Source organism: Mercenaria mercenaria, chromosome 10 (genome assembly GCF_021730395.1).
Source record: "Mercenaria mercenaria strain notata chromosome 10, MADL_Memer_1, whole genome shotgun sequence".
Lineage (NCBI taxonomy): Eukaryota > Metazoa > Mollusca > Bivalvia > Venerida > Veneridae > Mercenaria > Mercenaria mercenaria.
The window spans coordinates 60,346,489-60,363,290 of NC_069370.1; the positions used below are offsets into that span (position 1 = coordinate 60,346,489).

General features: G+C 35.6%; 1 protein-coding gene across 6 annotated transcripts in view; it reads right to left on the reverse strand.

The window, feature by feature from the left end:
* LOC128559956 (poly [ADP-ribose] polymerase tankyrase-2-like) overlaps positions 1 to 14,901 on the reverse strand; it is a 74,164-nt gene extending 59,263 nt beyond the window's left edge. For 4 of the 6 annotated variants that reach the window (XM_053553207.1, XM_053553206.1, XM_053553203.1 and 1 more), the window contains exons 1-5: positions 14,793 to 14,901; positions 11,753 to 11,810; positions 10,666 to 10,729; positions 7,044 to 7,111; positions 4,464 to 4,612 (exon numbers count right to left, since the gene is read on the reverse strand). In XM_053553207.1, the coding sequence (XP_053409182.1) occupies positions 4,464 to 4,612; positions 7,044 to 7,111; positions 10,666 to 10,729; positions 11,753 to 11,755 (284 nt within the window). In that variant the 5' untranslated portion in view covers positions 11,756 to 11,810; positions 14,793 to 14,901. Of the gene's footprint in view, positions 1 to 4,463; positions 4,613 to 7,043; positions 7,112 to 10,665; positions 10,730 to 11,752; positions 11,811 to 13,694; positions 13,863 to 14,687; positions 14,764 to 14,792 lie in introns of those variants that run through there. The other 2 variants (XM_053553205.1, XM_053553204.1) reach the window with 2 other exon arrangements.
* Positions 14,902 to 16,802: the final 1,901 nt, after the last annotated feature.

Consider the following 16,802-nt stretch of genomic DNA (forward strand, 5'->3'; position numbering starts at 1 on the left):
CATATCATGATTAATACACATGCAAGGTTTCATGAATCTATATCAAATAGTTTTTGAGCTAGGCGTGTCACAAGGTGATAATGTGCATTTTTGACTATTTCAGGGGCCATAACTCTAAAAATAGGGGGCGGAGCCAGACGAAAAATAGGAGGTGCGCAAGTTCATATCATGATAAAGACTCATGCAAGGTTTCATGAATTTATATCAAATACTTTTTGAGCTAGGTGTGTCACGAACTTCGGACGGACAGACGCATGGATGCACGGACAAGACCAAATCTATATGCCCCCACCACTCCTGGGGGGGGCGCACAAAAATGCTTAAACCAGAGGGCCAAAAGTCACTAAGTAACATACAATAAGAGTGTAAACATGTTTTACCTAGTGATTTCATGGAGACAAATATTCTGACCAATTTTCATCAAGATTAGACCAAAAACATGGCCTTTTGAGTGTAAACAAGCTTATTCTTTTATCTGACCTGGTGACCTAGTTTAAGACCCTACATAACCGAGATAAAAATTCATGCGATACTTCATGCACACAAACATTCTGACTAAGTTTCATGCACATCAAATGAAGAAGAGTGTTAACAAGCTTTTCCTTTGATTTGATTGGGTGACCTAGTTTTTTATCCAATTAGACCAAGTTTCGAAAATAGCCTAGGAATCATCAAGATAAACATTCTGACCAAGTTGCATGAAAATAGGGTCATAAATGTGGCCTCAAGAGAGTTAACAAGCTTTTCCTTCGATTTGACTTGGGTGTCCTAGTTTTTGACCCCATATGACCCAGTTTCGAATTTCTTCTAGAAATCATCAAAATAAACATTCTGACCAAGTTTCATGAAGATAGGGTCATAAATGTGGCCTCCAGGTTGTTAACAAGCTTTTCCTTTGATTTGACCTGATGACCTAGTTTTTGACCTGACCTGACATGACCAAGTTTCAATCCAGGCCTAGAAATCATCAAGATAATCACTCTGTGCAAGTCTGTATTAAATCAAAGCATAAATGAAACCTCCAGAACACATGATGGAATCTAGCCAGTTTTCGAAAGGAACTCAGATCTTATTGTGACTTAAGTTGTGTGTAAGTGTGGTAAATGTCACTTCTATCGTGTTCACAAGGTAAAAATTAACAAAGTTTGGCTCTTTCATGGGTCAATTAGGAGCCGTAACCTACGACTGGATCTGACAGATTCATCATGGAATCCAAGATTTAATGTTGTTGAAGATATTTTGCAAGTTTGTATCAAATCAAGCCATAAAAGAGGTCTCTATATAGCTGCAAAAACAAATAGCAAATTTTGGCCTTTTAAGGGGCCGTAACTCTGGAACCCATGATGGGATCTGGCCAGTTTTCGAAAGGAACTGAGATATTACGCCAATACAAGTTGTGTGCAAGTTTGAATAAAGTTGATTGCAAAATGTGGTCTCTATCATGTCCACAAGCCAAAAATAGCAAATTTTGGCCTTTTAAGGGGCCATAACTCTAAAACCCATGATGGGATCTGGCCAGTTTTCGAAAGGAACCGAGATATTATGCCTATACAACTTGTGTGCAAGTTTGATTAAAGTTGATTGCAAAATGTGGTCTCTATCGTGTTCACAAGCCAAAAACAGCAGATTTTGGCCCTTTAAGGGGCCATAACTCTGGAACCCATGATGGGATCTGGCCAGTTTTCGAAAGGAACCGAGATATTATGCCTATACAACTTGTGTGCAAGTTTGATTAAAGTTGATTGCAAAATGTGGTCTCTATCGTGTTCACAAGCCAAAAACAGCAAATCTTGGCCCTTTAAGGGGCAATAACTCTGGAACCCATGATGGGATCTGGCCAGTTTTCGAAAGGAACCGAAATAATATGCCGATACAAGTTGTGTGCAAGTTTGATTAAAGTTGATTGCAAAATGTGGTCTCTATCGTATTCACAAGCCAAAAACAGCAAATTTTGGCCCTTTAAAGGGCAATAACTCTGGAACCCATGATGGGATCTGGCCAGTTTTCGAAAGGAACCGAGATATTATGTCTATACAAATTGTGTGCTATTTTGATCAAAGTTGATTGCAAAATGTGGTCTCTATAGTGTCCACAAGCCAAAAATAGTAAATTTTGGCCCTTTAAGGGGCCATAACTTTGGAACTCATGATGGGATCTGGCCAGTTCTCGAAAGGAACTGAAATAATATGCCAATACAAGTTGTGTGCAAGTTTTGAGTAAAATTGACTGCAAACTGTGGTCTCTTATCGTGTTCACAAGAAACTGTGAACGGATGATCTACGGATGGACGAAGCGCGATCATGAAAGCTCACCTTGTCACTACGTGACAGGTGAGCTAAAAACTGATATAGTAAAGTTATGGCAATCAGAATACATGTAAACAATTATTTCCCATCTAGATAATTCCCTTGCATCTTTCTAAAAATTTAGTTTTATTTAAAGAATATCACTGCTGTCAGATCACATTTGTATAATATGCCTATACTTCACATGACTGACACTCCCATAATTTTGATTGCAAAGCATATTAAATATATACCTTAATTTTTCAATAGGGAATTTAAGTATCATTTTCAGGCAGCTTTGAAAGTCCTAAACAAAAATGTAAAATAAAAATTTTATTAAGTCTGCTTGAATGACGGAAATTTAGATAAATAACTAAGTAAGCATGGCATGTTTCATCTAATGATACCATGTATATTCTAATGCACAGGGACTTTTGAAGCAAGCGACAACAAGAGGACCATGCTGGCCCTATATCGCTCACCTGTTATCATTGCACTTGAGGACAAGAAGGTCCTCAGTAAAAATATTTAAGTCCAAAGGACAGGGACAACAAAGGGAAGAAATTTAACCAAAAAGAAAAAACAATTCTTACACGGTACAGATATGTAAAAATGCACCTAAAAATTGGAGGTACCATCCATGTTGTACCACAGAAAAGTGGTCTCGGTTTTTCCCTACGGCCAATAATAAAAAAGTTACTAAAAATAAGCTATTTATAGTAACGTAAAAGGGAAGTAATTAAAAAAAAAAAATATTGTAAGTGAACAAAAGAAGGCTCTGCCAAATAAATCTGTTGACATAAATGAAATTTCAGATCAGTATCGTCATTAGTTACGGAGATATACCCATTTTAATTTGAAATAAAGGGAGGTAATTTGACATAAAATCAGTCCATAGTTATCTACCCTGATTGTCTCAGTCCAACTAATGACAATTATGAAATTTCAAATAAGTCCTATAAGTACTTACTGATATAAATCCATTTTGATTACAATCAGGGGAGGTAATCAGATATAAAATAACTCTGGAACCTACGATTGGATCTGATTTGTCATGGAATCTAAGATTTATTGTTGTTGAAGATATTTTGGAAGTTTGTATCAAATACAACCATAAATGATGTCTCTATATGGCTGCAAAAGCCAAAATAGCCAATTTTGGACCTTTAAGGGGCCATAACTCTGGAACCCATGAGGGAATTTGGCCAGTTCAAGAAAGGAACCAAGACCTTGTGGTGATACAAGTTGTGTGCAAGTTTGGTTAAAATCAAATCATAAATGAAGCTGCTATTGTGCAGACAAGGTCAAAATAGCTAATTTTGGCCCTTTCAGGGGCCATAACTCTGGAACCCATTATGGGATCTAGCCAGTTCAAGAAAGGAACTGAGATCTTATGGTGACACAAGTTTTGTGCAAGTTTGATTAAATTCAAAGCATAAATGAAGCTGCTATTGTGCAGACAAGGTCAAAATAGCTAATTTTGGCCCTTTCAGGGGCCATAACTCTAGAACCCATAAAGGAATCTCACCAGTTCAAGAAAGGAACCAAGATCTTATGGTTTTACAAGTTGTGTGCCAGTTTGGTAAAAATCAAATCATAGATAAAGCTGCTATTGTGCAGACAAGGTCAAAATAGCTAATTTTGGCCCTTTCAGGGGCCATAACTCTGAAACCCATAATGGGATCTGGCCAGTTCAAGAAAGGAACCGAGATCTTATGGTGATACAAGTTGTGTGCAAGTTTGGTTAAAATAAAATCATAAATGAAACCACTATCATGCAGACAAGAAATTGTTGACGGACAGACGGACAGACGACGGACGAAGGGTGATCACAAAAGCTCACCTTGTCACTATGTGACAGGTGAGCTAAAAAAAGTGATTCTGATTCCAAAATGAGCAGAAGGTTTTACATTTTGTGACAACTTTTACATTGAGGATCCAGTGAAAAGCCATGAATTCATTTCCCAAATAGAGAGTTTCCCCTGTTGAATACTGAAGATGACTTATAATTAAACTTGAGGAAGTAAATGAATTTCAAGACAACATTTCTCCCTGTACTTTTTTATGGTCAACTTTTAAATGATTCAGAAAGGAAATTGAGCTTAATATCTTGAACAAATTATAACTCACAGACATTCAAGAATATTGGACTTTAAATGTAGACATCTTAAGACAAACCTTTCATCTGTAATATTAACATCTACATCTTGCTCTAGAAGGTATCTTACAGATTCTATATCACCAAAGCCAGCAGCAGCATGAAGAAGTGTTGTCTTTGTATTATCTCCACTATCTATGATCCATATTCCATGTCTTGTGAAACAGATCTATAAATTAACAAGAAAAGTTTTTGAAAACATCAATCTTTTTGTTTGTTTTAAGTTTAGTGCCATTTTGAAACAGTATTTCAGTTATGTAATGGGGACATTTAACCTAACCAGTGTTCCTGGATTTTTTCCTATAGTAAAATGTGCTTCATAAGTAGCTGCCAACTTGTACACATGAAATCTGAGGTGGGAGATGAATAATGCTCATTATTATTCAACTTTACAATATTATACACTGTATTAGATCTATTGTGCACATCATATGAAACCGGTAGAGCTAATTCAAAGCATAACTGAGCCAATATGATAAAAGCAGGACCAATATTTGAATACAGGGCCAAAACGAAATTCAAGTATTCTGACTGGTTCAAAATAGAGGGCCAATACAGAGAAGTCACTTCTGTCAGATTTTTAAATGATGCCATTTTGTTTTTACATAAGAATTATACATTACATTAGTTCTAACATTTTCAACAAAAATAGGTAACATGTTCATGTAATATAACTAAGTAAGACTGAGTGGACGTAAGATGTTGATACATATTGTTCTGTAGATTATAACGATACTTTCAGCTTAATCAATATTGTTGTGTGATTACACAACACTTCGGTGTTTTTTATATAATCAATATTGTGTACAAACAAGTTCCTGCCATAAGTCTGACAATTTTCAAGGAAATAAATATTGAGAAAGTATGCGAAACTCAGTTTAATTGAAAGGATGGGACTTATCTTAAAGAGACATTTAGATAGTGTGGATTATTTGTGCAATAATAACAGTGATTCACATGCTGGGAAATGGATGAATGTGAACTAACTGCAAGAATAAAACAAGGCATTGGGTATATAATATGTGATTGGTGATCAACACATATGTGTACAATTTTGTGTCTCGTTGCCTGCGGCAGTTTCTATCACATCTCAAATGGTAATATACTCACGGTAATATAATCACTAGAGAAAATAAATACAGTAAGTTCCAGTTATTGCTGATTAAAAAAAAGTGATTATGTCATGGCATATATCTCTCAAAATTATTCACACATACAGTAACTACTTACAACCCATTCTGTTTTACTTGCTTAAATGTTAATGCTTAAAACACAGTTTTCGATCTTCAACATGTATAACAACCGAAAGGTAACTCAGGAGTTCTAATGGTGTCACCGCCAATGTTCAAAAGTTTAAAAATAAACTTACCATTAATCAGGAGATTTCATATTTGACTAGTTATTTGTCCTCTGGCAGTGGTATTGGCTAGCCTTTGGCCAATACAACAACCTATGGACAAAAAACAAGGCTAATATGAAATTGCCTGGTTAATAACATTACATTCTTGTTTATGATATATACTTTGCATTATGTTTATTTGTTCAATCGTAACAAAGTGTTTTCTGCTGTATGATTGTTTCAACAGAAAAACAAAGTTACTAAAATTTACCAATGTAGGGATAATACACGTTTTTTTGTGTATTAACGTCTGCAGAAGCCCGTGGGATTGTTTGTGACCGAGACCGAAGGTCGAGGTCACAAACATATCCCAAGGGCTTCTGCAGGCGTTAATACACAAAACAAACGTGTATTGTCGCTATTCTTGCATAAAAAAACATTACACGACGACTAAATGCATTGTTTTCATATGTGATGACTTGACGATTCCGGTACATTTTTTATTTACCATTCTTGTTGTTCTTGGATACGGTAACCATGTTTTAAATATCCATAACCGGGGCACACATAACAACAACACTACTAAAAGCGTGATTTGAAGGTTTTTGAGCATCTTATTTTTATTTTTAGTTATTACAAACGTTACATTACACATAATTTTGCATATAACTAAAAAATTTGATAAACAGGAACACAATTATTTTAAGAATAACAACTTTACATTCGAATTATTTTGAGTACGAAAAAACAGAGTACGGATGAGTACGAAGCTAGTGACTAGCTTTCGAGGTTTATTATATGAATTCTGCCAACAATCAGGTAAAAACAAACTGACTGATACTAACAAAAATCATTAATATAATACCTAAAAACGGGCAATAGCACAAGTTACACGCGATACTTATTTATTCACAGTTATTTACAATAACTGAACAGACGCTTTGTAAAGGGAGTAAACTCTAAGAGAAGCTAGTGCGTACATTGATGGGGGGTTGGAAACTGATACAGCTAAACATACTATGGATTACATTGTATCTATAATGTTACAAGAAGAGGTTATTATGGAAGAAACAAGATGCAGATGCCAAATATCAGTCTGCGCAGAAATACATACATACGTCCCTGGCAAAGCATTTCAAAAATAAAAATCATGTATTAACAGCACGTGAATTGCCTTGTTTGCACATGATTTTTCTCCCGTTTATACATGGGTGGATCCAGTGAAAAAAGTAGTTTTTATGCAAGAATAAAGAAAACTTACCTTTGTGTTCTCCAAATTGAAACATGACTCATCTGTTGTGCTGGGTGAGAGCAAAACTTTTGAAATGTCTATAAATAGGAAAAACAAAATACTAATTACAGTTTAACTGTTACAGTATACCTAATTTCTTTAAAGACAAATCCTAACACAAACTTCTTACAGCAGAGAGATGCAGTCCGATAGGCTCCTATCTTCCTCCAATCCCCCTTTCCCCCCCCCCCACCTCCCCCACACAAAAAAACTAGAGTTATCACAGGAGTGACCAATTATACCCCCACAATATAGTCTAGTCACAAAACTAAACCAAAGTCAAGGCCGAACTTGCTTGACCTTTGACCTACTGACCTCAAAACCAATATAGGTCATCTGCTGGTCATGATCAACCTCCCTATGAAGTTTCATAATCCTTGGCCCAAGCATTCTCAAGTTATTGTCCCGAAAAAGTTTAAATGTTCCGGTCACTCTGACCTTTGACCTTTGGAACTAAAAATCAACAGGGGTCATCTGCTGGTCATGACCAACTTCCCTATTAAGTTTCATGATCCTAGTCCAAAGTGTTCTAAAGTTATTGTCCAAAAACCGTTTTAAATGTTCCAGGTTACTGTGACCTTGAGCTGTGACCTACTGACTTAAAATTCATAAGGGGTCATCTGCTGGTCATAACCAACTTCCTTATCAATTGTCATGATCCTAGACCCAAGCGTTCTAAAGTTATTATCCGGAAACTGTTTAACTGTTTCATGTCATTGTGACCTTAACCTTTGACCTACTGCCTTCAAAGTTGAACTTGACCTGTATTTTACCATGTTACATCTGTGTACAAAAAATTATGATCCTAGACCCAAGCATTCTCAAGTTACCATCCGGAAACCTTTTCACTGTTCCGAGCCACTGTGACCTTGACCTTTGACCTACTGACCTCAAAGTCAAACTTGACCTGTATTTCATGATGTTACACCTGTGTACCAAAACTTTATGATCCTAGGCCCAAGCATTCTTAAGATATCCGGAAACCGTTTTACTGTTCAGGGTCGCTGTGACCTTTGACCAACTGACCACAAAGTCAAACTTGACCTGTATTTTATCATGTTATACCTGTGTACAAAAATTATAATCCTAGACCCAAGTGCTCTCAAGTTATCATCCGGAAACTGTTTAACTGTTTCGAGTCACTGTGACCTTGACCTTTGACCTACTGAGCCCAAAGTCGAACTTGACTTGTATTTTCTGATGTTACACCAGTGTACCAAAAATTATTTAAATAGGTTAAGCCTTCCATGAGTTATCATCCGGAAACCATGAAAATCAACGGACCGACAGACCGACCGACAAGCGCACTCCTATATACCCCCCCACCCAAAACTTCATTTTGTGGGGGTATAAATATAATTATCACAGACAAAGTACACTTCATGGTGATCCAGTGCATGAAGTTTCACTGGAATCCCTTCAAAATGTAGAAGCTGTTTGCTCCATAGAATTTTTACAGAGGTGAGATAGGGGCATCTGGACCTCCATCTTTGTCTATCACAGAAAAATATGTCAACTTCATGGTGACAAACTTCATGGTGACAATATGTATGAAATTGGAATCCCTTTAAAATCTGCTCCATAAAGTTTTTACATAGAGAATGAACCCTATTTCCCATCCAAGAGAAGAATTTGCCATGCACATCTACACATGTATGAAGCTTCATTTGAGTCCCTTTTAAAATACGAAAGTAGTTCACTTTACAATTTTTTTGTGGAGATTGGGGCCTCTGAGCATCTCACCTTTGTTCACCCCAAATAAAGATTTGTCATGCACACCTACACCTCATGGTATTCATGTGTACTACGTTTCTCCTGAATTAGTTTGCTCCGCAATGTTTTGCAAGGGACTGACCAATTGACTGCATGACTACAATACAACTCCTATATACCCCCTAAACTAACATAAAACCTATAACTGAATGTAGATAATTATATACTAAATTGAAAACTGAGGACATTACTGAAATCCTGATCTGATTATTTTTCAGCATTTTGTTAATATATTTTTGTAATTTCTTCTTTAATTTCTATGTATTTCTCCCTGAAAATAGTCCCACCTATCAAGCTGTTTAACAAGAGCTGTCAGAGGCCAGCAACGCTTGACTATTCAACAGCCTTGTCAATTGAATGAATATGGAAGTCGAAAAAGGGGCATAATTTAGTAAAAAAGCAAAATAGGGTTATGGAACCTGCAAAATGCTTATCAGTTCATGACAGTGGACAAGTGTGTGAAGTTTCAATCCATTCCCATTAGTGGGTACTGAGATACCAGCTTACATATAAGAATTTAACCCAAAACTCTTAAGTTGAAAAAGGGGCATAATTTTGTAAAATGCAAAGTTGAGTTATTGACCCTTTGCACTGCATGTCATATCATGACAGTGAACAAGTGTGTGAAGTTTCAATCTTTTCCCATTAGTGGATACTGAGATACCAGCTTACATACAAAAACTGAACCAAAAATTCCTATGTTGAAAAAGGGGCATAATTTTGTAAAAAAAGCAAAATAAAGTTATGGGACCTGCTTTGTGCATGTCAGATCATGACAGTGAACAAGAGTGTGAAGCTTCAATCCATCCCAATTAGTGAGTATTGAGATACCAGCTTACATACAAAACCTTAACCAAAAAATTCTACGTCGAAAAAGGGGCATACTTTTGTAAACAAGCAAAATAGAGTTATGGAACCTGTGCAATGTAAGTCAGTTTATCACAGTGAATAAGTGTGTGAAGTTTCAATCCATTCCTACAAGTGATTGCTGAGATACCAGCTTACATACAAAAACTAAACCAAATCGGGACGCAGACGCCAATGCGGATGCCAACGCATGGGCGAGTCCAATAGCTCTACTATTCTATGAATAGTAGAGCTAAAAATGTTTAATTCCCAGTGATACATTGTGCAAGAAACAGGAAGGCATTATAAATTCTCCCATACTGAATGTACATGTGCATTTAATGTTTGTTTGTTTGTTTTGGGTTTAACGCCGTTTTTCAACAGTATTTCAGTCATGTAACGGCGGGCAGTTAGCCTAACCAGTGTTCCTGGATTCTGTTCCAGTACAAACCTGTTCTCCGCAAGTAACAGCCGACTTCCCCACATGAATTATCAGAGGTGGAGGACGAATGATGTCAGACACAATGTCTTTTATCAAATCGTCACGGAGAACATGCGCCCCGCCCGGGGATCGAACCAGCGACCCTGCGATCCGTAGACCAATGCTCTCCCTACTGAGCTAAGCGGGCGGGCTGTGCATTTAATGTACACTATTAAATATAGGTTAAACCTAACTCTAACCTCAAGTCGGCATAATACTCAATACTTGCATACATCCAAAAGGTGTGAATTAATGTTTGTGGCATGACACAGCACACCTAAGCATTACTAAGGGCCAGATCTCCTCAGCTGGGCATGGTACATTCAATATACGCACTTATTGATACATTTCTATTAGTTTACCCCTGCCTCCACTCCTCCAGGGAGCATGCAATTAACGATGAATGGGTAGTCCCGGACAGTAGTATTCACAAGAACTCATTTTGAGACTGTTATGCTCTAGTAAGCTAGAAAACATAATTATATCACATACCATCAGCCCGACCTGCATCAGAATGCACTGACTCTTCAAAGTTACCACTTGGTATCTCTTCATTCTACAAGTAAAGTTATGTATGTTTATGTTAAGTTTGACAGATATAGTCTTGTATTTTGCTTCTGAGGTCGACTATAAAAGGCTTTGCTTTTACAAGAGGGTCATGATGACCCTGGATCGGTCATCTGAGTAATCTGAGCTTTGAGATATACATTGTATTGCTTCTGAAGTTGCCTGTAAAAGGCTTTGCTTTTACAAGATGGCAGAACTTATGACAATGACAAAGCAATCTGCAAGCATTCTTTTTGGTTTTGTGAATAAGATGGGATACGGTATTGTTTAAAGTCATTTCTTAAATGTTGAGTTGTACTGTCTGAGGAAAACAAGAAATTTCGATTTGCCTTTTATGTAATTACTATAAAAAGCATTTTGACTGCCATTATTTTAAATGTGACCTTCAGATCATTCCCTCCTGTACTAAAATATATATATATAGCTCATCTACTATCCAGTAACAATATCTATAAAATATTTGAAGATCCTTTTTAACCTTTACCCAGCTACGTTTCTAAAATGGACTGGTCCATCTTTTGATTTGTGCAGTACCACTTGTTTATCAAAGGGGTGTTCACTGAAAATTTACTTACTGAATAGCGATGTGCTGGCTGATCTTGGTCTGCACTAGTCACAAAGGTTGACTGACAATATTTGCTTGCCATGGTGTATACACAGAGCTATTAGACACTGGATAACCATTGAATGCAAGAGAACAAAACTGGTGGTAAACAATTCCTATCAAGAGCTGTTTGTAAAACACATATGCCCCTCATGATGGGTTTACATTTTTCAGTTAATGAGTTACATAATGTTAATTGTTTTAAATGTTCAGCCCAATACAGGACTCGAACCTGTGACCATCTGACTTGCAAACAGAAGGTCGCAGGTTTGAGTCCTGTATCGGACTGCACATTTTTCCGCTCCTATTGCATAAAAAAATACCAAGATTAATCTCACTTGATATAACTGATATCAAAAGATAATGGCCTGTTATTCTCTATATAAATTATACCCTATGGATAATTACCATTGTGAAGTGATTATTGTAGCTGGAGTTCTATCTCTACCAACAGGGGCGTGTATCTCTGAAAGATAAACAAGAAACATGGAAATTCCATGAAAACCAGGTTTTCAAACTTTGCATCATGCCATCATTTTCTGTTTGAAAAGGGGTTAATGTCCTATTCTGCACCCAATCATGCTGTTCAGAAAATAACAGACTGATACAATAAACATTAATGTGTAATTGCCATATTGTCATTCCTTACTAAGTCATGAGTCTGACCTCAGACCTTGACCCTATGGCAAAAAATGTATGGCTCAGACCAGGTTTTAAATTGAAACTCATTCATTCAATGATGTTACAAGAGCACTGCAATAAGGGGCAATATACATTTGAAGGTATGACCTTGACCAAAAACATGTGCTCTGCACGTTATCTCAGTATGGTGAACATTTGTGTCAAGTTTCTTTGAAATCCTTCAAAGGGTTCAAGAGTTACAGAGCAGACACGAAACAAAGTCATATGACCTTTAAACCCTAAGTATGACATTGTCCTTGAAAAAAGCCATCTAAAACTTGCAGTCTGCATGCCGTCTAAATGTGGTGCACATTTATGATAAGTTTCTCTGAAATCCTTCAAGGGGTTCTAGAGTAACAGAGCAGACACGAAATTGCTTATTGACGGATGGACATAATACTTCACTTTAGGGAATTTCTTAAAAGTTAACTATCATTTTCAAACCAGAAGTTGTAAATGTAAGCCATGACCATTCCTTAACAAAACTATCAAGCTGATTGACAAGGAATGACTTATAAATGAAAAAAATCAAGATATCCATTTTCATCGTGGTTATTTTTTCCAACAAGGTTATTTGTCCATGATCGGGCATTGAGATGTCCAGTGTGGTAATCAGTGACATTTAAATATTTATATCAGATCTATATATTACTTTTCGTGAAAAAGACTGAAAATTTTTACCAGATAAACTTAGCAACACACATTTTCCAAATATAAGCTGGACAGCCAGATGCCTGTCCAAGATGTGCGATTTTTTATACAGAATGTTTGATATTCTATTTTTATACTTTCCGTTCAGACAGGAGTCGGAAATATATATAATGTAGTTTTATTTCCTCCATTTTCAAAGTTCCCCTGTGAGACATTCCCCTGATCTATCACTCAAGAATTATTACTCGTATTTTAAAAATGTAGGCAATTAAAGTGTTGCTACCACCCAATAACAATGTTTAACATGTTAGATGACATTCGTAATCTAGTCATGGCAATTAATAATATTTCATTTCAAAGCTTAAAACAGTAATTCAGTTACGATGATGTCAGACGTAAGAATTATCAATTCACACTTTTTGTGAATAAAATGTTGCATAGAACGAGCCATTTCTCGACTGGAAAATATCAAAAATATACAACAAAACACACCTACAGCTATATACATGTAGCTCAACAAAATTCCCATGTTAGCATGTCCCTGTACACCTCCCCATCTCAAGCGATAATTCATATTCTTCATGATCTTTATCATTGTTTAATCGGTAAATCATTTTTAATGCATTCTCACTAATTTTTTTACTCTATGACAAATACAGTACTATAAAACAATGGATGGGGTAGCGCCAGTTGAAGTGCTGTAGGATGTGATTTTGTCTCTGGCTGATTGAGTTTTCAAAATTTCTGAGGCCCTGCTGACAGGGCAAATTTACAGAACTCACTGGCAAAACCTTCAAAATGGTGGCAACAAAACAGGTCCTACATGTATCCATCTCTGTACAAGTAATAAAATCTCAACCACAATATCTCGACCTAACTTTTAATTTCAAGCTCTATGTGTGAGTACTGAATGCTTTTGTAAATTTAATAACTATTTCATGAGTATGATGACAGAAGTTAAAGGCAAAAAAACCCCGCTGTTAAATTTGAGAAAAATGTTGGCATATAAACAATTTACCTGAATATTAGACATATTATTATCACTATCATGCACATATCATTTGTGTCACATCAATGTACACGTATATGGATATACACACGCATTGTGTGTGTAATATACGGTTAGGCTCAATCTATACATTTAACAGGCTGGTAACATTGCCCGATCGGGCTTATGACACAAAAGGTAATATTTCTTGACAAATAATGAAGATATTTCTTTCAAACTTGGTCCATTTATTTAGCATTACATATAATGCTTATCAAGATAGAAATAACTTTGTTGCCTTCAGTTTGGTTAGAATTACTTCCCTTTTTCAGATTTTTATGATGCATAATTTTTGAAGTCCAAAAATATTATGTTTTAATGCAATGTTTAAAACAGAAAAGGGTTCAATGGCTTTCTAGTGCTCCAAACTTGTGCGCCAATACCTTTATTCTATATATTTAGGGTAAATACTTTGTTTCTAGTGCAGATGTATGAGCAATTTTTTTAGGACTAACATTTCTCTATAATGTTGTAAGTGAAAGCAGAGTAAAATGCTTACATTCATGTACTAGCGCAATAATTTGAGGATTAGAAAGCCATTTAACCCTTTTTTGTTTTAAACTTAGCATTAGAACATTGTTTTTTTGGACTTCAAAGATTATGCGTCATAAAAATCTGAAAAGGGGAAATAATTCTACCAAAACTGAAGGCAACAAAGTTATTTTTATTCTAATTTGTATCATTTGTTATGCTTAACAAATGGACCAAGTTTGGAAGAAATATCTTCATTATTTTTCAAGAAATATTACTTTTTGTGTCATAAGCCCGATCGGGCAATGTTACCAGCCTGTTTAATGATTTCCTTATATGTGAAACATATAACAAGGGGAGACCACTCACAATTACTTAAATCAACAAGGTCAATGAAGTTTTTCTTAAAAATAGTACAAATTATCCTGAGTTAACCCAAAAGTACTTCTACATCAAAATAAGCCAACAATGTATCAACAAAAAAATAACGACCTCATAATTCACTACTATGGTATTCATTAAGTTACAGTAAACAAAGAGTACACAAAATTTAAATGGCCGTCTTCATGCTTAAGTTCTTGAAAAAAATGCATTTACCTTTATCTTTCCCACAACAGAGTTAAATGAAATGTATTAAACCTTGAACACTGTGTTATTAATTTAACCTCCAATATAATGTAAAAAAAAATCCTAACAAAAAAATATTACCTCCTATTTTCAACAAGCCTAATTTAACACCTGAACCTTCAAACTTCTTAAAATTGTATCAATTAACTTCACCAGAAAGATTAAAAAAACACGGATGGTGCTTTTCTAGTCGTTTTCACTGTAAAAATGTACATAAATATTAAAACAAAAATTGATGACGGAAACTGCTGCTGTAGTCAACCGATTCAGCTCTATTTATTCACCCCTTTTGGAGCCCCTCTGTGTGTTATCACGTGGGCTAGACACTATTGATATTTATGTTTTCGTAAAGCAGAAGCGCTAAGGTGTTCTCTTTGGGAGCATTTTACGGAACTGAAACGTTCAAGAAAAAAGATATTTTAAAAACCTTCATTTTATGACGGAAACTGCTTCGAAACCAGTATATAGCAAGAACGAATTCAATATATAAAAGTTAATGGAAATGCAGTTACGATTTTGCATATAATTATCTTAAGTTTATAGTACACATGAACATGTTCAGTCAGCTGATAGTCACTGTTTCAGCAATTTATTTTAAATAAATATGACCATCTAAGTATACAACATTAAGAATAATTTTATATTACCACAGGAGTGTAAAAACTAGACAAATGACATTTTTTCACAGATTGACTTTTTCTTTTAATATGTTCAAATTATTGATATTTTCTGTTTTGAACAAGATTTTTTTTTTAAACCTGGTTTAATATTAGAATTGTGTATTTTATTGTTCAGCAGGAAAAATAGGGGGAAAAAATCAGTTTCCTCTCAATAATTTAACTGGATCACCTGCTATGTAGCTCTGGGCTCAATGTTTCCAGGGATTCTATTTTCAACGTTTTTGCTTTATAAGGCCTAAAAAATTGTTTGTTTCCAGTATCCTGACCTACGCTATATTTTTGGCCTGACCCTATGGCCTTAGAGAAGTTTTTTTTTTCAACTTTTTTAAAAAAAGTTGCAATACTGCACTTTTTATGCTTTAATCATGGTCAGTGATGTTAGAAATCAACTTGCTGATTTTCTAAAGGCATAAGATGGTATTGGGGTGGGGGTGGTTACAACTTCACATATAGATAAACATTCATGGAAGATTTGAAAAGTTTTTTAAAAAGGAATTTTTTTTATTTTTTTTTTTTTGTGGTGGGGGGATGTGTCTGGGCAGGGGATGGGGGTGGGCTGACTGGCTGTGAGGGTAAAAAACTTCACATCTTGATCATAAATATTGATGGAAAATGAAAAGTGGGGATGACTGATTGGAGGAGCGAGGTGGGGGAAGGGTACAACCTTGCATGTTGATAAACATTCATGGAAGGTTTGAAAAAAAAATTAATAAAGGCATGATTTATTTTTTTGAGAGGGTGGGTGGGGGGGGGGGGGGAGAACTTCACATGTTTATATTAAATGTTCATGGAAAAAAATGAAAGAATTTGATGAAATTCTACCAATTTGTTAGTTTAATTGTTATGAACAAATATGTGGATTTTTAAACAATAAAAGGGCAATAACTCTGGAGTTACAAAAGAGATCCTGATGAAATTGTGTGTGCACTACTGCATTATGGAGATCTACATTCAATGTCATAGTTCTAGGTCAAATATGTCACAAGTTATGAAGCAGAAATTGCCATGTTGTCAAATATTCCTACATTTACTGCACAGTTCTATGTTTAAATCTTGCTCTTGTGACACTGGCGATATATATGCACTTAGTTATACACTTGGTTTCTTTTTGTTTTTGTTGTTTAGATAGTGGCCTTAAGGTATTCTACCATAAACCTACTTTGACTGCGATTTTCAGGGGGGCGTAGGTTCAAGCCCCATTGGGACCAAAAATTTTTTTCCCATAATTATTTTCCTTTTATTCTAGTAAGTTTTTACTTCTTTCAAGACTTATAAAATGGAAGTATTGTACAAAAGTGGA